Source organism: Eulemur rufifrons, chromosome 3 (genome assembly GCF_041146395.1).
Source record: "Eulemur rufifrons isolate Redbay chromosome 3, OSU_ERuf_1, whole genome shotgun sequence".
Classification (NCBI taxonomy): Eukaryota; Metazoa; Chordata; class Mammalia; order Primates; family Lemuridae; genus Eulemur; species Eulemur rufifrons.
The window spans coordinates 40,845,110-40,866,366 of NC_090985.1; the positions used below are offsets into that span (position 1 = coordinate 40,845,110).

The following is a 21,257-nucleotide window of genomic DNA, read 5'->3' on the forward strand; positions in this document are numbered from 1 at the left end:
TTTGAAGTTGCTGTGAGCTAGGCTGACGCCACGGCACTCACTCTAGCCAGGGCAACAAAGCGACACTCTGTCTCAAAAAAAAAAAAAGAAGAAGTCAAATTAAAATTTTTAAATCTTTGAATTGACAATATTAATATGAACTCATGAACTTTTTTTATAAAAGAAAAAGAAATCCTAACTATGGACACTAATAAGGCCTAGAAACAATCACAATCCAGTAGCAGTTAGTGTCCCTAGTCCCCAGAATGTTGTTTCTAAATACTAGGGCTCAGGAGAGATGGCAGGTTGCAACACTGAAGTAGAATATAAGCAAGACAAGCCTGGAACATCTTGTAGTGCCTGAAAGCAAGGAAGCAATGGAAGAATACTAGGATCATAGTAGAATTACATAGGAGCGAATTTTGAAGGGGCTCCCATTGGCCGAAGACGGGGCAATTTGAGCCTCAAAAAATAATGCCTACAAGCCAGGCATGGTGGCTCGTGCCTATAATCCTAGCTACTCTGGAGGGTGAGGCAGGAGGATTGGCTTAAGGCCAAGAGTTTGAGACCAGCTTGGGCAACATAGTGAGATCCCATCTCCACAAAAAAAAAAAAAATTTTTTTTAATTAGCTTGACTTCCCAAAGTGCTGGGATTACAGACATGAGCCACCATGCCAGGCTGCTTGATTTTAAGTGGGAAACTGGTATTATGTGCCTCCTGCAGTGATAAAATAGAAAGTACATGATACATCTTCCTATAAAATATGCTATCCCAAATAGTTTAACTTGCATCTGTTAGGCTTCTAGATCTAGCTACCAGTTTAGAGAAAATATGAAAAATAGAGGGACAAGTTACAAGATCACATCAGGAAGCAATCAGCCCAGTTCAGACTAGGGGAAGGAAATCCTACCAGATAAATGACCTAGTTTCTTCAGCAAATAAATGACATACAGGGGGAAAAAGTAAGGGGTACGATGGGAACTGTTAAGGATTTGAGAGACAAATGACCAAGTACAGTATGTGGGTCCTGGATTGAGCAGATCAAACATAGAAAGGTACTTCAAGGCAATCAGAGAAAATTAGGGTGTTAGATGACATTAAAGAATTATTGTCATTTACTTTGAGGGTAATGGTATTATGGTTTTTTAAAGTCGTTATCTCTTAGAAATACATACATGAAGTACTTACATGAAATATTTATGAATTAAACTGTGTGTCTGAGGTTTGCTGTTTTTTGTTTTTTGTTTTTTGTTTTTTTTGTGATCAGAGCTGGGCATGGTGGCTCACGCCTGTAATCCCAGCACTTTCGGAGGCCAAGGCAGGAGGATTGCTTGAGCCCAGAGGTTTGAGACCAGCCTGGGCAACATAGCAAGACCCCATCTCTACCAAAAAAAAATTAACCTGACATGGTGTGTGTAGCTGTGGTCCCAGATACTCAGGAGGCTGAGGTTGGAGGATCACTTGAGCCAGGAGTTGGAGGCTGCAGTGAGCTATGATGGTGCTGGGCAACAGAGTGAGACCCTGTCTCTAAAAGTGATAAAAATAAAATAGAAAAATAAAAGTAGTCAGGTAAAGACATAAAAAAGGAACACTAATAATTGTTGAAGGTATGAAGATAGGGAGATCATTTTACTATTATCTTGCCATAATAAAAAGCTTAAAGTGTAACTAAAATCCAATTTTTTTATGCCTTATGTATATTCTACTTTGTTTTGGTGTCCTTTGTTTGATCATGTATATATATAATGAAACACTGTCATTTTAACATACTGTTTGTCCTACCTGGTACTACCGGCATTTTATTTATTTTTTTATAATTGCATCATTGTTTGAGAACTCTCAAGTTCCTTTGTGATATTAAGCTACATGAAATGTCTTCCAGGATCCATTTGTGGGGCTCTCAAGACCATCTGTTTTCAGTTGATTTCAATTTCTATGTGCCATTTAGTATATTATTTTACAGATTTTTTTTTATTGGTTGAAAGTAGTGAAGTACTCTGAGAAAATTCATTTATACATTTAGTGCAGTAACTCTTACCAAAAGAAGAAATATTACTGAACAATATATTCTGTGTCCATATTGTTAATCTCTTCTCTTTTATTTTTTAATTTAGTTCTATTGTTTCCACCCTGCTGGCTCTTATGGATGGATTGGACAGCAGAGGGGAAATTGTCGTAATTGGTGCTACCAACAGACTAGATTCTATAGACCCTGCTTTACGAAGGCCTGGTCGATTTGACAGAGAATTCCTTTTTAGCCTACCTGATAAAGATGTAAGAATTTAACATCACTCAGATTTTGAAAAAATACATTGCTTTTTATCATTAACAAATTTTGGTACAGTAAAAATTTGGAGATTCCTGAGTTTTGTATCGTGACCTTGTCAAGTGATAGTTGATAGTGAAAAACTCAAATGGGAACAATTTTTTATCTTTTTCTTTAAATATAATAGTGCCTCCCTAGAGCTGAACATAGTGGCTCACACACATAGTCCCAGCTACTTGAGAGGCTGGGGCAGAAGAATTGCTTGATCATAGCAGTGAGCTATGATCATACCACTACACTCCAGCCTGGGTGATAGAGTGAGACCCTGTCTCTTAAAAAATATAATAATGCCTCCCTGAAATTACTCTTAAAATTCTTTCAATTTAAACATAGCCTTTGGATGCTGTCAGTTTTGCTTCAGATCATGTGGCTTAATGAGCCAATCCTTAAGCCAATTCATTAGCTTTGGCTTTTTCATGAATTCCATCATATAATCCTACCTAGTTTTTTTTAAGTCCACTTAATTTTTTGAGAACCAAAGAGGAAAATATGGGTAGAGCTGTCTGTACTCTAAAAAACTTTTTAATATGCACCAGAATGAACAACTACTTTAGTAGTTATTTAATTTCTTTCATTTACATTTATGATAAATATAACTTGGTCACTGTAAATGCAAATCTGTTTCATAATGTAACTAAGTTCCTTAAACTCTTACAAATAAATCTTTTGTCTCATTTTCACTGTTTCATATATCTGTTTATATTAAGTATTGGTTACTTCAAAATTTTAGATAATCAAGAGTATTTTAAATTGTTTTTATTCATAGGCTCGAAAAGAGATTCTAAAGATTCACACAAGGGATTGGGATCCCAAACCACTGGACATATTTTTAGAAGAACTAGCAGAAAACTGTGTTGGTAAACATTGTTTTAAGCAATTAAAAGAAATATTACATTTATTTCAAAGATGGAGCAAGTTGCAGGTTATGTTTAAAGAAATTCAAGATTATATTTGTCTCTCATTTCTTATTTATGGCATTTTCTTCTCACAAAGTTCTGGATATTAAATAGATACATTTGGCAAATTGGCCATTGGGGGAATTTAAGACCAAAGTATACAATTATAATTATCCTTTACTGACCATTTACATTTTTCTAGTTATCCTGTTAAACATTCTTTGTATATTATTTCATGTAATTCCCACATTTGTCCTGTAAAGTAGGTAGCCTTATCTCCATTTTACAGATGAAGAAATGGGTGGAGAGTATAAGTGAATCTCCAAAGATCACAGTTTGTAAATGAAAAACTGAAATTTGAACCTAGTTTGTGTGATTTTAAAAACTCTTGCTCTTAACCCCTGTGATATACTTAGTGCTTGCATATTTCACTCACCAAAGTTGATTGATTTGTTGATGGTTATTACCGCAATATAAATTAACTAGGTAAAAGAGGTCTTACTACTCTGATTTTTAATTTTCTTTTAACCATGGTCATGCTAATAGGGTTTTGTGTTTTGTTTGTTTGGCTGCCTTCCTGCCCATTGTTGTTTTGGATAGGATACTGTGGAGCAGATATTAAGTCAATATGTGCTGAAGCTGCTTTATGTGCTCTACGTCGACGCTACCCACAGATCTATACCACTAGTGAGAAACTACAGTTGGATCTCTCTTCGATTAATATCTCAGCTAAGGATTTTGAGGTGGCTATGCAAAAGATGATACCAGCCTCCCAAAGAGCTGTGACATCACCTGGGCAGGCACTGTCCACCATTGTGAAACCACTTCTGCAAAGCACCGTTCACAAGATCTTAGAAGCCCTCCAAAGAGTATTTCCACATGCAGAAATCAGAACAAATAAAGCACTGGACTCAGGTATGAAACTTGATTGACCATTTAAAGTTAGTTTTCATAATCAGGAAAGCAAACCATGTTTTATGCATCCCAGAAATGTTTCTTTATGTGTAAAAAAAAAAAAAAAAAATCTCTTGCAAAGAATTTGGTTGTACTTTACCTGCAATATTTGAAGGAAATTTACTTCGTGGATTACCCTTAACTTAATCTGTTTTAAATTTGGAATGCATTTTTATATTTACTTGTTAAGTCATACCTGTGCAAATATTTTTCACTCTTTGAAAAAATTTCATTGAAGTATGCTGATTTGCTAACTGAAGTATTACATAAAGGTTTGCTTTGCAATTCAGAAAAGTTACTAATGTACCATTTTTTTGTTTTATAGATATTTCTTGTCCTCTGCTAGAAAGTGACTTGGCATACAGTGATGATGATGTTCCATCAGTATATGAAAATGGACTTTCTCAGAAATCTCTTAAGACAAAAGAAAATTTTAATTTTCTTCATTTAAATAGGTATATTTTCCTTGCAAATGAATTCTTCTTTTCTTTTTTTGTTATTTTTTATCTCTTTTTTCTTTTCTTTTCTTTTTTTTTTTTTTTTTTGTTGGTCTGCTTTTTAAGTTAAAATGTCAGAAATTTTTTTTACTATAGTGACAACTGTTGTCACTTTAGTAAAAATTACACTATATAAAAGTATTCCTAAAAATCTGTGGGGGTCAATTGTTTCCACAAACTGTGAACCTTGTTGTGATTGGCTGGTCTTATGGGCAAGACATTTGACTTATGAAAGTTCATAATTGGTAATTTGGGGGAAACATTTAAACTTTTGTTTTTTCTAAAACATGGCTTAATAATCATTTCTTTCAGAAATGCTTGTTACCAACCTATGTCTTTTCGACCAAGAATGTTGATAGTGGGAGAACCAGGATTTGGGCAGGGTTCTCACTTGGCACCAGCTGTCATTCATGCTTTGGAAAAATTTACTGTGTATGCATTAGACATTCCTGTTCTTTTTGGAGTTAATGCTACATCCCCTGAAGAAACATGTGCCCAGGTAATTTGTTGGTGCTCAAACAAATGAGCTATAAGACAAAGCAGTCATCCAGAGACAAGATAGAATTGCCTCAATCTTTTTGTATTGTTTTTGTCTTTCTGATTTTGAACTTCAGATTTACAAAATAGAACTGTGCATAATTGCTTAGTCATTAAAAAATACGGGTTTAAATCCCAGATCTACCACTTAATATCTGTGTGACCTTAGGAAAGTTACTAGATCTCTGTGTCACTTTCCCCATTTGCAGAATGTAGTAATAATGGTACTTAACCTCACACAGCTGTTGTGAGAATTAAATAAGTACTTAAAACAGTGACTGTTCCTTATGCATATTCAGGTATTCTGCAGTTTCTGTTTGCTATTTTTATATATAAATTTGTTAATATAAAAGTATTAATATTTATATTTTTGTTTTATCTTGGTTACCACAACAGAAAAGTCTGCTAGATTTCTTTTTTTTTTTTTAAGTCTTCTAGATTTCTTGAGGTGTTTTTTGGTTGCTTAAAACAATTATGTTTTCCAAAATACGCAACTTTTACAAAACACTTAAAAACAAGGTTATGGGATTGTGGGGGAAAATATTTTTAAAACTTTGGAGTTTTGTGTGATGATTTTGTGAGGTTAAACATTGTTTCAGACTAATAGACCTAGCTTTACTAATGTGCTGACTCTAACTGAATATGATTTTTCTTCCCTGTCCTAGATGATTCGTGAAGCTAAGAGAACAGCACCAAGCATAGTGTATGTTCCTCATATCCACTTGTGGTGGGAAATAGTTGGACCAACACTCAAAGCCACATTTACCACATTATTACAGAATATTCCGTCATTTGCTCCAGTTTTACTACTTGCAACTTCTGACAAACCCCATTCTGCTCTGCCGGAAGAGGTAATTTATACTTTAAAAAGAGAGTTGTTTATACCAAAATAATGATGACTTATTGTAAACTACAGATGTTAATAAAATAAGGAAAAGTTTTCTTATCAAAGATACCATTGTTAACTACTTAGTATATGTACTCATTGGGTAAGATAGCATGTGTATATATACATTAAGGATACATCGTAAATATTTTCTCTTGCAAAAATGAGATAATATGCATACTGTTCTACAATATGCTTTCTTCACTTATCAGTATATCTTATGTATTTGTTAGTACTGAAGTCTCCTTTCTTATAAGAGCTATATGACTTTTTCCATTGTCTGGATCTACCATAATTTATCCAGATCCCCCTTAAAAGACTTTTTGGTTGTTTTTCAGTTTTTTTCTATTGAACTGCTACAGTGAGCATCCTTGCGTTTTAATTTGTATGAGCATTACTATGTGGATTTTTTTAGCATCGATTCATAGAAGTGGAATAGCTATATTTGAGTCAGGGAGTATAATTACAATTTTTAACAGTACCAAATTACTCTCTTTGAAGTTTATGCCAATTTAGATAACTATGAATAGTGAAAATTTATATTTCTTCTGCCTGGAATACTCTCTTCTTACATATTTGCCTGGCATGATCATTTATTTCCCTTAGATCTCTGCCCAAATATCACCTCAGGAAGGTCTTCCTTGATCAGAGTTTCTCAACGACAGCAACAGCTCCTCCACCCATTACTCTGTTTTCCCTTTCGGTGCAATATTTATTGAGTGCTTACTCTGCCAGGTATGGTTCTAGGCACTAGGAATATAATGGTGAAAAAGATAAAAATTTGTATCTTCCTTACATATATAGGGTTAACAGTTGAGGGGGAGAAAAGGCATAAATAGATAAATTCTTAAAATATGTAATAGTAACTATTGTCATGGAGAAAATTTTAGGTAAGGAGTGTCAAAAGAGTGTGGGTAGTGTCACAATGTTAAATAAGGGCTAAGTGAGAAGATGACATTTGAATGAAGACCTGAGAAAGGTAAGGTAGTGAACCATTTGAGTATCTGAGGGACAAAAGATCCTGGCAGAGGAAAAAGCAAGTGCAGGAGCCCTGAGGCCGAACTGTGTCTGGCATGTTAGAAAAATGGCAGGAAGGCCAGGGTGATAGAGCAGAGTGAATGAGGGGCAATGTAGGGGAAATGAGGTCAAAGAGTTGTCAGCAGACCAGATTATGTCCCTGGTGGCTCTGTTTTAAGAATTGATGATGAAACCTGAAAGCTGAATAAGCTAGGAAATGAATATTAAATATATGTTATGGACTTTTTGGGTGAGAAGGATCTTTAAAGGTTTGTAGTTTAGTTAATTATCTAGTTTTAGTTTTAGTTTTTTAGAGACAAAACCTCACTCTGTTGCCCAGGCGGGAGTGCAATGACTTGATCATAGCTCACTGTACTTTCAAACTCCTGGGCTCAAGCAATCCTCCCATCTTGGCCTCCGGAAGTGCTGGGATTATAGGTGTGAGCCACCATGCCTGGCCAATTATCTAGTTTTAGACTCTCCTTTACAGTCTCTCCTTCACATGGATATGCCACGTATGTTGAAACACCTTCTACACAGTTCTCTTTGTTAGCTCTGACTAACGAAATCCAACTTATTTTGGGAAGCTCCCTTCCCTTCCCTCCTCTTTCCTTCCCTCCCCTCCCTCCCCTCCTCTCCCCTTCCTTCGCTTCCCTTCCCCTCCTCTCCTTTTCCCTCACCTCTCCTCTCCTTTCCTTTTTCCTCTCCTCTCCTCTCTTTTTTTCTTTCTTTCCTTTCCTTTACTTTCTTAATTTTTTTTTTCCCCCCAGGGAAGGAAAGAGGGGTAGAGGGGGTAAGAGAGGTGGAGAAAAACAGGAGGCTTCCATTTCTTAATTGCCATTTGTTTCCCAAATTACATATAGAACCCGTCTAATGTGTCTTCATCATGACACCTCTTTGTTTATTTGAGTACTCTTTTATGTTCATTTCTGTCTCTCCACTCAGACCTAGGCTTCACACTAAACATAAGATGGTATGTTCATTGGGATTATTAATAAAATAGAAGTTTATTTCTACTCACTTAACAGTACTAGGCTTGTGACTAGATTGACAGGTCTGCCTTTTGCTATGCAGTCGTTCAGACACTCAGGCTGAGAGAGCCTTTCTCATTTTCATCATGTCACTGTCCAGGTTGCTTTCATTATAGCCAGCTGAAAGGACTTTTCCTCGTGTGTGCCTGACCTGGAAGTGTAGAGTATATCATTTCCTCTCACATTTCGTTAGCTAAACCTTCGTCATGTAGCCATACCTCACCGCAAGGCAGGCTAGGAAATATGACATAGCAGTATGCTCAAAGGAAGAGTACATGGATTATGGTAATAGGAAGGTCTGCTACACATCACACTTCGTCGTAGTTTGTTCAAAATTCAAGTCACTCTCCTGAATGTCTTCCTCTTTCAAAATCAATGAATGAATTACTCTAGTGGTGTTCTGATTAACACAGAATAAAGAAGGATTGCAATTTAATAACCATATTATACCATTGGCTTATTATACTCACTGTCAGGTAAAACTTTATTAGTCATTTTGAGGTTTGAAATGAGTTTATACTCTTGTTAACAAGACAAACTATCTGAACTTTCTTTTTACGGATGTAGAGAGGTTGAAAATGTAATTAGTTTAATCTGGGTAAACTTTATTGAGAATTTGGGCATGCTGCACTACAAGATCTTTTCTTAAAGGATATATTCTCTAACTTTTTTCTTAGGGTAATATTACCTAAATATGTAATTGTAAACTGGATAAAGTATCCCAGTATGACACTGTATAGTAGGGGGTGAGGGGAGGATGGTGGGCCAAAGGCCAGGAAGTGCTCATGTTTATAAATGAACAATCTAGTCTATATGAATGCAAATAAGTGAGTCCACTTTGAGCCTAGTCCACTTTGAGCCTTGTGTAGTTTATAGTGATTCAATCATACAGTTGATACAGAATTGGACTATAATATATGAGGAATACTGTATGATCCATTATTAACTACATTAAACTTTATCCATCTCAAAACTACAGTCAGAAAATGGTTGTATATATGCTTGAGCACTAGTAGGCCCTAACAACTCAGACAAGTATGGAAAGATGAGGAAGAATGACATTAGTAGATTATAAATTTTCATGAATCCGTGAAAGACAGAGTAGTGGGGATTAGATTGATGAAGGTAACCACAATTCAAAGCACATGCATGAAAGCACTGCTTTGAAAGGCAGAAGTAGGTTTTAGCTCTGGGTTAGTGCTAGGAAGCAGTTGAAAGAGCCTTTGGATGATTCTGGAGTAATTGGCTTTCTTCACTTCCGGTCCCTATACCAAGCAGCAGTCAGCAGGGTTTGTCCTCAGCTAGAGCAGTGAGGTTGGGCCCTAAGACTAGTGTGGCAGATTAGGAGAAATGGGGAGCCTCTGTATCCAGAGGACAAATTTCAGGCTCATTTTGTTTCCAGTATAGGCAGGCTTCTTCCATAATCACTGAAGGTAGGAGCTAGAGTAAAGATAAATAGCACCTATGGACAATCAGAGATTTCAAAGGCAAAAATAAGCTTATAAATAAGCATTTGAGGAAGGACAGCCCCTGGATAATCATATCCATGTATCACGAACAGAGTGTTGTGACACATAACCAGTTGAAGACATTATAAATGAAATAACTCCCCTAAAAACGGAAATGAAAAAACCCCTAGGGCTGAAAAGAAGCAGACACAGATAGATGAAGAGTAAATTAGCAAGGTGAAAGATCGTGAGACCAGTAATTCTTAGTTTGTGATACAAAAGTACAAAGACTTGAAAAGTATGAGAAAAGGTTAAAAGATATGGAGGAGATAGATTAAGGTCTAATGTCTACTGGGATTTATGGGAGGTGAACACAAATGTAGGATAGAAAATATTCACGCAGTAGAAGAACATTTTGTACAATTAAAGAATACCATAAGTCTTTAGATTTAAAAGGCCCCCTGTGTTCTAAATATGATAAATACTTTGTCTAGATATGCCAAAGGTACATAAAAAATCTTCCAAAAGAAAAAACATTACTAGCAAAGACAAAATCAAGTTGCTTCTACCTTCTCACTGGCAACACTGGCTACTTAGGAGACAGTGTTTTCAAAGTTCTGAAGAAAAATAATTTTGACCTATAATTTTCTACCTAACCAAGTTAGCATTTGAGTGAGAGAGCAAAATGAAGATATTTTTGAACATAGAATGTCTAAGAAACTACTACATACAAACCCCCAACTGAAATAATTACTAAAGGATTATTTTTCCTTTTGGGTTTTTTATTTTGTAGTAGCAGCATATAAGAAGCAGTGGTCAAAGAGAACAGTAAAACTTATAAAATTGTGATAGAAAAAAATTTTTTTAAAGAAATGTAAAATTAAATCTAAGTTGGTCTGAACTTGAAATATCAGGAAGGGCATAGTGAAGGAAAAAAGGGAAGTGAAAACATGTTGAAGCTTTTATCTGATATGTGGATACTGATTAACCTTAGACTTTGGTAGAAAAAGAAGCTTAGGCCGGGCGTGGTGGCTCATGCCTGTAATCCTAGCACTCTGGGAGGCCGAGGCGGGCGGATTGTTTGAGCTCAGGAGTTCGAGACCAGCCTGAGCAAGAGCGAGACCCCGTCTCTACTAAAAATAGAAAGAAATTATATGGACAGCTAAAAATATATATATAGAAAAAATTAGCCGGGCATGATGGCACATGCCTGTAGTCCCAGCTACTCGGGAGGCTGAGACAGGAGGATTGCTCGAGCCCAGGAGTTTGAGGTTGCTGTGAGCTAGGCTGACGCCACAGCACTCTAGCCTGGGCAACAGAGCAAGACTCTGTCAAAAAAAAAAAAAAAAAAGAAAAAGAAAAAGAAGCTTAAATATATTAAAACTTATAAAAGAATAGAAATCTAGCATATAACTTCTAGGCCACAAGATAGGGAGAAAAGGTACAAATTCCCATAAAAATCTCCCCCAAATTTAAGTGGATTCTAAAATTCAATGTAGAAGAAAAAAATGCTTGAATTTCTAAGAAAAGTTTAAAAAAGCAACAGGGCGGTTCTTGGCCCACCAAATATTAAAGCATGTGTACCACAAAGCTACTGTAATTAAAGCTGTGGAATTTGAGCCAGGATAAATAAATTAATAGAATACTGTCCATTATTAGACCTTTGTAGACATAATTATTAAATGAATTAGCACAAATAAAAGATTTATTTTATAAACAATATTGGAATAATAGGAAAAGTTTTATATCAAAGTATTACAGAAAAACATTTTCATAATTGTCTTTGTTCATTTGTACTGCTATAACAAAGAACCTTAGGCTGGGTAATTTGTTTATAAACAACAAAAATGTATTCCTTGCAGTCTGGAGGCTAGGAAGTCAGATCAGGGAACTAGCAGGTACAGTGTCTGGTGAGGGCTGCTCTCTCCTAAGATGGCACCATATTGCTGTGTCCTTACATGGCAGAAAGGGGCGAACACTGTCTTCAAATGGCAGAAGATGAAAGGGCAAAAAGCAGCCTAATTAATTCCCTTTTATAAGACACTAATACTATCCATAAGGGCAGAACCTTCATGGCCTAATCACTTCTTAAAGGTCCTACTTCTAAATACTATTACATTGGGGATTAAGTTTCAACATGAATTTTGGAGGAGATACATTCAAACCATAGCAATAATCTTGGAACATAGAAAACCCTGCAAAACAAAAAAATGCAAAAACCATAAATGCAAATTTATCTACATCAAAGATACCCTAAACAAAGTACACCAAGAAACATTACTAGTTATAAACATTATCCCCTAATAATAATAATATTACTGGGACAGGTCTAGAGGTTTGTTTTGAAACATCCTTTTGGGATCTGTTTTGCCTTTTTTTTTTTTTTTTTTTTTTGTGGGCAGTAAGATACACATAACAAAATTTACCATATTAACCATTTTTAAGCATGCAATCCAATGGCATTAAGTATATTTACAATGTTGAGCAACCATCACCTCTATCCGTTTTTAGAACTTTGTTACCTCAAGTAGAAACTTTGTGCCTATTAAACAATAACTCCCCATTCCTTTCTTCCCCCAGCCCTTGGTAAACTCTGTTAGACTTTATCTCATGAATTTATTTATCCTGGGTACCTTGTATAAATAAAATCATACAATAGTTGTCTTTTGTGTCTGTCTTATTTCACTTAGCATGTTTACGGAGTTCATTCATGTTGTATCATGTGTCCAAATTTCATTCATTTTTAGGCTAAATAATAGTGTTCCATTGTATATGTATACTACGTTTTGCTTATCCATTCATCTGGTGATGGACATTTGGGTCATCTCCACCCCCTGACTTTTGTGAATAATGCTGCTATGATTATTGGTATATACATATCTTTTTGAAGCTTTGTATTCGTTCTTTTGGCTCTATACCTAGAAGCAGAATTGCTGGGTTGCATGCTACTTTTTGAGAAACTACCATACTATTTTCCACACTGGTGGCTATACCATTTTACATTCCTACCAGCAGTCCACAAGGTTTGCAATTTCTCCATATCCTTGCTAACACTTATTTTCTGGCCTTTATATCTTACTGAACAACTGCTTCTTTTCATATCTTGCTTCTCACTTTGAGTTCTGATTAATTTATCTCAGCAAACCATTTAAGTAAAATGTATCTTGTCAGTTACTATATTAATTGTAGTTCGGATTCTTGAGTTTTAAAGATCTCATGAGTTTTAGTTCTTAATCAATTGCAAACATGGTTTATACATAAATCCAGCATTCTTAAAAGACTTGTTTAAAAAATTATTTCTTTATTATACAGTTTGGATTGTCATTAAAATATGTGTGTAATAACCTACTGTTTCATTAAATGATAGATACATGCATTTGGTATGCACATGTGTATATATACCACATATATGTATGTACTGTACACATGCTTCATGACTTATGATGGGTTTATCAGGACATAACCTCATCATAAGTTGAGTAGCATACTGAATGTGTATTACTCTCACACCATTGTATAGCCTAGTGTAAGTGTAAGTCAAACCATTGTAGGGCAAAGACCATCTATAAAATCCATAAATATATACATATATGTATATTGCATTTATTTTCTTTTTTAAGGTACAAGAATTGTTTATCCGTGATTACGGAGAAATTTTTAATGTCCAGTTACCAGGTGAAGAAGAACGGACAAAATTTTTTGAAGATTTAATTCTAAAACAAGCTGCTAAGCCTCCTATATCAAAAAAGAAAGCAGGTGAGTTCCTATGTCAAAGTTAATATATAGTAACTTTGACAAAGTGGGCATAAAATATCAGTTAATGACATTGACATCTACCTGATAACACAAGCTGGAAATTTTAGTCATGGGTCGATGCATCTCCTCCTTAAAATCTCTATGCTTCCTGGCCGGGCACAGTGGCTCAAGCCTATAATCCTAGCACTCTGGGAGGCTGAGGCAGGAGGATTGCTTGAGGTCAGGAGTTCGAGACCAGCCTGAGCAAGTGCGAGACCCTGTCTCTACAAAAAATAGAAAAAATTAGCTGGGCATGATGGTGCATACCTGTAGTCCCAGCTACTCAGGAGGCTGAGGTAGGAGAATCACTTCAGCCCAGGAGTTTGAAGTTGCAGTGAGCTATCATGATGCCACTGTACTCTAGTCTGGTCAACAAAGCAAGATTCTTGTCTCCAAAATAAAAGTATCTATGCTTCCCATTAAAAGGGGCTAAAGTTCCTAAGACACACAAGGTCTTTCATAGTATATCCCCAATCTATCTTTTTGAGCTCATTTTGGACACTTGTGTCTCCCCCCACCCACCCTCCGCCACCTCTTATCTTACAAAATACTGTATCTTTAAGCCATACACAACATATTCCTACCCTTTTATTATTTCATTCATGCTTGCTCTGTCAATAAATGCTTCTATCTCTGCCTAAAGAACTGCATGTCCTTCTAGTATAACTCATCTTTTTCTTTATTATGAAGCTTTCCCTAACTTATCTAGGCAAAATTATCTCTAGCTTTATGACCCATTGCACTTTTTTTATACTACTAATATGACATTACAATGATATCATTATATCTCTTACTCCCTTAATAGATTGCCAGCTTATTGGGGTAGAACTCTCGTGTTCCTTTTTTTTTTTTTTTTTTTAATCCTGAATACTCATTGTGTATGTTTAAACAGAATTAAACTTTTGTTATATTTGAAACATCACATTTTTCATTAGTTCGAAAATTTACCAGTAAAGAAGACTTTTTTATAGTTAGAATATTTTTGTCCTAGAAATAATACATTTTCAAAGTTTTAGTAACCTCTTAAATTATCTTAAAATGGAACAGAGGTAATGACTTTTAGGAATTAGCATTCCAAATGACAAGTTACCAGTTATTTCTGGAGGGGCTATAGCGCTAGAGATTATGATAGTACTTTTGTATTTCAAATCCTTGGATTCCCAGCAGATGTAAGGAAGATAACCCCTCAAAGCCTGGCCTTTTTTACACTAAATTATTTGTCACCTCAATATCATGAAGCAGTAGTAACTAAAATCTTCCATTCATGTGAAGTTTTGCAGGCCTTAGAGGTACTCCCAGTAGCACCACCACCTGAGCCGAGACCATTGACAGCAGAAGAAGTAAAACGACTAGAAGAGCAAGAAGAAGATACATTTAGAGAACTGAGGATTTTCTTAAGAAATGTTACACACAGACTTGCTATTGACAAGCGATTCCGAATATTTACTAAGCCTGTTGACCCTGATGAGGTATTAACTTAATCTTTGGATCAAATGTGTTCTAGGCCATAATGCTTCAAAATCCAAGAATATTTGAATAGTTTATGTGGTTCCTTGTCTACACTCTGAACTTGTTTTCTCTATATGGAAAACATGTACTGAATTAGTGTCCTAAGCACATGGAGACTTTAAAAGCTATGTGACACATTTTCCTTTCCTTCAGACAATTGACTTTGTCTGCCTAATCCAAACATTATAGAAGGAATTTAAGAATATCTTAATGCCACTTGATGTTACTATGACCTACATGGTTGGAAGTGAGCTAGAGAGCTAGGTCTTAAGTTGCCATTGGTGGCCAGCAATTGGATGAGAAAATACAGGATATTACTGGAAAATACAGCTGCCCATGAACAAGAATAAATACAAAACATAAGCAGCATTAGATAGAGTCAAAGGTTTCCTGTTAATGTATTATCCTTATTTCTTATGTATTTCTTCCCTATTCCGTGTATTGCCTGGCAGAGAAACTTGACTCAAGTGTTTTTTCTGTTTAGAGTTAATTTAGTGATTTAGTCATTTGTTTGAATTTTAGGTTCCTGATTATGTCACTGTAATAAAGCAACCAATGGACCTTTCATCTGTAATCAGTAAAATTGATCTACACAAGTATCTGACTGTGAAAGACTATTTGAGAGATATTGATCTAATTTGTAGTAATGCTTTAGAATACAATCCCGATAGAGATCCTGGAGGTGAGCATTAGTGGATTTTTTTTCCGGGGGTGAAGTAGGAGCTGCTAATACTTAGTGAGGGTTGATTTTTATATCAGATGCTTTTTTTTTAACTTTTTTATTTTTAATTATTATAGGTACATAATAGTTGTATATATTTATAAGGTATATGTGACATTTTGATACCAGCATACAATGAGTATTAATCAAATTAGGGTAACTGGAGTATCCATCACCTGAAGCACTTATCATTTGTGATAGGAACATTCAATTCCATTCTTTTAGTTATTTTAAAGTATACACTAACTTATTGATTACAGTCACTTTATTGTGCTGTCAAATATTGTCCATTCTAACTATCTAACTATATTTTTGTACCCATTAGCCATCCCCACTTTATCTCCCCCTCCCCACTACCCTTCCCAGACTCTGGTAACCATCATTCTACTGTCTGTCTCCATGAGATCAATTGTTTTAATATTTAACTCCCATTAGGTGCTATGTTATAAACATTTTACATACATAATGCTATTTAATTCTCACAGCAGCCTTATCCCCATTTACCAATGGTGGAAGTTCAGAGAAGTTAAAAACCTTGCTCAAGGTCACAATGCCAGGAAGGGGCAGAGGCAGAATTTGAATGCAGGTTTCCTTCACTCCTAAATCCCTGTTTATTAACAATTACATAATATATCCTCTAATGCTGCAGTCCTCAACCCCTGGGCCGTGGCCCCATATGGCAGAGCTGCTGCCGCCCCCTACACCCCCTCCCATCCCCGTCAGTGGAAAAATTATCTTCCATGTAAAAGTTAGGAAGGGGGGGTGCGCATAGCAGGAGGTGGGTGGCAGGCAACAAAGTGAAGCTTCATCTGTATTTACAGCTGCTCCCCATTACTTGCATCACTGTTCCCCGCACCCCCACCCCACCTGACCCCATCCTGTCCATGGAAAAATTGTCTTCCATGAAATAAGTCCACGGTGCCAGAAAGGTTGGAGACCCCTGTTGTAATGAGACACAAAATAGCTTGTTTACTTTGTGTATCAGTGCTCTTTCTCAAAATGGAAAAATAGACACTCTGTAATAAAAATAGGTTTTGAAACATTCTCTTAGTTAAGACCATTATAATTTTTATTACAAAAGTAATATAATATAATACTTAATAGTAATATTAAAAAAACCTAAGTCCCCCATTTCCTTTTCCCAAAGGTGGACACTTATGTTTGGGGATATCTTTCCAGACCTTTTTCTATGCTTATACCCCCTATAGTCTAAACTGCCTCTATTAATAAATAAAATTTATAAAGTAAAGAGTTTTTAATGATATATTTGTTCTGCAACTTGTTCATTTCTAAGAAATGTTCTTTCTTAGGTTCTTATTTTTTCCTAGCTTCCTGTTCTTTTCTTATGGATGCAGTGTTCTTAACTCTATCGGTGGATCAAAAACATTTTTTTAATAGTTCTATTTTCTGCATTTTCTCCTCCAGTATATTTGCCTTTTGTTTTTAAATTGGTAGTGCTTATAAGTTAGATTGAGTAGTACAGGGAACTACTGAGAAATTCTTCAACAATTGAAAAGCTCACTTTTCTTCCCCTCCCAGTCCTCTCTCTCACCCTCCTTAGGCTTTTCTCTGTAGTTTATAGTTCTAGAGGTAAGCAGGGGGAAATAGGCCAGTAAGAACACCCCTTAAATGTAGGAAGAAGAAAGCAGTTTCTCTGGAGACAGAGGGCTTTTTCTGTTCCATTGCAATCATGTTGCTGCTGCTTTTCTTTCTGTCTGTTGTAGCAATCTGAAATTAGTTTGAGCTAAATTACTAATATTTGAACCAGTGGTAATCAAACTTTAGTGGGCATCAGAATCTCCTAAAGGACTTCTTAAAATATAAATCGATGGGCCCCATCTCTGGGGTTTCTAATTCCATAGATGTGGGGCCTAAGAATTTGCATTTCTAACAAGTTCCCAGGTGATGCCGGTGATGCTGATGCTGCTGGGTTTAAGAACCACTGATTAGACTTCGCCCTGACTTTATTCTGCCCCAATGTCTTGTTAGAAGTCCCCTTCATCGTTCCTTGTAGCTATTTCTTGTAGCTATACCTGTCAGTCACAACCTGGGAATGAATATTGCAGTCTGTTGTCCTGTGAGGGGTATTGATTCAGCAGTTCAGCAATCTTACTTTCACTTATTACCTGTCTTCTGCCTTAAAGCATATTCCAGTTTACAGCACTCATACTTTGAGTTTAGGATTTTTTCAGTTTTTCCTGTGTAGGGTTGCTGTTTCATTGTCTTAGCTTAGTTTTCTCTGTAAATGCAATTACATCCTCTATATCTCTTTCAAAATTTTTCCACAGTCTTTATTCATTAATGACACTGACAGCCTTACCTGTTTGTTGTTGTTGGCATCTTTATTGTTTAGTCTCTTGCTATTCATTGATTCTTTTTTTTTTTTTTTCCTGATATTTAAAAGGGATTTGAATGGGGCAAACCAATAGAATTGTTTGGGTTTAATCTGCCATGTTGTAATAGATGTCCAGGACATTAGTGCTAAAAACAGAATAACACAATTTCAATAACTTTTACTATTCATGGTGAAAGTAATTGCAAGGGCTACCATCTTAGCCCAATATATTGAGTTTATTTTTGGTAAATTATTAAAAAGAGAAATTTAAGAATTGTATTTTTTTACTCGTTTTATAGATCGTCTTATTAGGCATAGGGCCTGTGCTTTAAGAGATACTGCCTATGCCATAATTAAAGAAGAACTTGATGAAGACTTTGAACAGCTCTGTGAAGAAATCCAGGAATCTAGAAAGAAAAGAGGTAGGAAAATGATTTGGCATCAGAAAAAGATGCTTCAGATATGTATTGAGTACTTTAAACCTTCATATAATTTTGAAATCTGGAAATCCTTCTTGATATCTCACGTCTATTTATAAGGTTGCAGCTCCTCCAAATATGCGCCATCTTACTACCATGTGATACCAAAGCAAAATTCCACTCTTGGTGGTGATAAAAAATCAGATGCAGAGCAGAATGAAAAGCTAAAGACATCAAATACTCCCATGGCTTGCAGCACTCCTGGTAAGCACTCGGGTAATTTTCATTTCTGAAATTGTAACCTTTATTCTCTTCTAATCCCATTCACTTTCTCCCTCAGTTTTCTTTATATTAATGTAGTGAACTACATTGATTTTGTTAATATTAAGGCAACTTTGCATTCTCAAAATAAGTCCAAGCTAATGTACCACTTGCAATCCCAGTTTACCATCTAATTGTGGATTGATTTGAAACTGATTTTTATTTTCTGTAAATTCTGGCCTATTTCCTATTCCCCTTTATTTTTATGGTATAACTCCAGAGGTAGCAGCCCAAAACCTGTGGGGTTTTTCAAGGCCTACCTTCCTTGGCAGGCCCTTAATTCCAATTTTTGTTCTGTAAGCCCCATGAATGTCAGACTTGCTCAGCCTCTCTTATTCATTTGTTTTCTCAGGGTTTGGTGCCATAATTTTCCACTGCCTTGTTAGATCTCTTTCTCTGTGTGTGTGTGTGTGTGTGTGTGTGTGTGCGTGCGTGCGTGCGTGCGTGTATGCATGCTGAGGTTAGAACCTTCCCTTACTGTATTACAAGTTTGTCCATCCTGGGGTGATTGATTTGAGATAGATAAAAGAGTAAGCCCCACCCCCTTTCTTTTATAAAAATGGGAAGAGGCAGCTGGGAAAGGGAGAATGAGAAAGGAGAATTAGCAATAGGCCTCCACTGCCAGAATGCTCTCAGTCAGGTCAACTTTAAGCAAATATATATAGATGGAAATTGAGGACATGGAAACTGGCTCCCTTAAAACAATCCATTTCTAGTTATATGACCATAAGGATTACACATACTATGTCCACTCAAAGACATGTACAAGAATGTTCAAAGAAGCAATATTCATAGTAGCCCAGTGCTGGGAACAACTCAAATGCCTGTGAACAGTAGAATAGAAATTATGGATTATTATGTAACAGTGATAATGATTAAATTTAACTACATACAGCAGTATGGATGAAACTCCCAAATAATGTAGAATGAATCCTGGGCACACTTTTAGATATAATGTAAATTTAAGAAAAATATGTAGTTTTTATTCATATATAAAGTCAAAAATGGGCAAAAATGATGTTAGAAATCAGAATGTTGTTTACCTTAGGGTATTGTGACTAGAACGAGGATAACTTTGGAGTGTTGGTACATGTTCTGTTTCTTGCTATGGTTGCTGGTTACATGAGTTACTTCTGTTTGTGGATATTAACTGTATGTTGATGTTTAGAGTACAGTTGACCCTTAAACAGTATGGGTTTAAATTGCACAGGTCCACTTATGCATGGATTTTTTTTCGATAAATAATATCAGAAAAATTTTGGGAGATTTACAACACTCTGAAAAAACTTGCAGATGAACCTCGTAGCCTAGAAATATTTTAAAAAGTTGAGAAACTGTGTCATGAATGCATAAAATACATGTAGACACTAGTCTATTTTATCTTTTACTACCATAAAACATACACAAATCTATTATAAAAAGTTAAAATTTATCAAAACTGATGCACACTTTTTATATAATGCCATTTGCAGTTGAGAGAAATGAAAGCAAATGTAAAAATTCATTATTAAATCATAACTGTATAAAATTAACTATAGTACATACTGTACTGCTGTTATAATTTCATAACTACTTCCTGTTGCTCTTGTGATGAGCTCAAGTGTTATATCTGCTTAAAACCATGTGATGCTAATCATCTCCAAAGAGATAACGTAAGCAGTTATCTCTCCAGTGTATCACAGTAAAAAGTGATCTCTTACATTCATGAGTATTTTTCATCATGTTTAGTGTAATACCATAAACCTTGAATAACACCATGGGACCCACACAAAGTGCCACTAGTGATGCTGGAAGTGCTCCCAAGAAGCAAAGAAAAGTCATGACCTTACAAGAAAAAGTCAAATTGCTTGTTATGTACTGCAGATTGAGGTCTGCTCCTGCTGTTGCCCACCATTTCAAGATAAATGAATCCAGTCTAAGGACCACTATAAAAAAAGAAAGACAGAAATTGCGGCCAGGCACGGTGACTCACACCTGTAATTCTAGCACTTTGGGAGGCCAAGGCAGGAGGATTGCTTGAGGCCAGGAGTTGGAGACCAGTCTGAGGAACATAGAAGACACCGTTTCTACAAAAAATATAAAAAACTTAGCATGATGGTACGCACCTGTTGTCCCAGCTACTTGGAAGGATGAGGCAGGAGGATCACTTGAGCTCCAGGAGTTTGAGGTTGCAGTGAGCTATGATGACTCTAACCTGGGCAACAGAGCAAGACTCTGTCTCAAAAAAAAAGGAAGTTCATGAAGCTATCACTGTAGCTACATCAGCAGGTGCAAAAACCATATACTTTTTGTGAAATACCTTGTCATATTAAAAATGCAGATTTTATATGAGTGCAGAATTGTTATAAGAAAGACTTAGACTCTAATATGATTCAACAAAAAGTGAAGTCATTTTATGACAACTTAAAAGAAATGTTAAGAATCTAAAGCAAAAGAATTTAAGGCCAGCAAAAGATGGTTTGATAATTTTAGAAAGATGTGTGGCTTAAAAAATGTCAAGATAACAGGAGAAACAGCTTCTGCTGACCAAGAAGCAGCACACAAGTTCCCAGACACCATTAAGAAAATCACTGGGCCCAGACAC

At 35.8% G+C, this 21,257-nt stretch overlaps 1 protein-coding gene across 2 annotated transcripts in view; it reads left to right on the forward strand.

Moving 5' to 3' along the window:
* Window positions 1–21,257, forward strand: part of ATAD2 (ATPase family AAA domain containing 2) — a 65,628-nt gene that overhangs the window by 36,093 nt on the left and 8,278 nt on the right. For both annotated transcript variants that reach the window (XM_069466022.1, XM_069466021.1), the window contains 11 exons: window positions 2,096–2,255; window positions 3,074–3,164; window positions 3,804–4,118; window positions 4,483–4,612; window positions 4,967–5,153; window positions 5,857–6,042; window positions 13,194–13,329; window positions 14,641–14,837; window positions 15,400–15,559; window positions 18,233–18,355; window positions 18,473–18,616. In XM_069466022.1, the coding sequence (XP_069322123.1) occupies window positions 2,096–2,255; window positions 3,074–3,164; window positions 3,804–4,118; window positions 4,483–4,612; window positions 4,967–5,153; window positions 5,857–6,042; window positions 13,194–13,329; window positions 14,641–14,837; window positions 15,400–15,559; window positions 18,233–18,355; window positions 18,473–18,616 (1,829 nt within the window). The remainder of the gene's footprint in view (window positions 1–2,095; window positions 2,256–3,073; window positions 3,165–3,803; window positions 4,119–4,482; window positions 4,613–4,966; window positions 5,154–5,856; window positions 6,043–13,193; window positions 13,330–14,640; window positions 14,838–15,399; window positions 15,560–18,232; window positions 18,356–18,472; window positions 18,617–21,257) is intronic.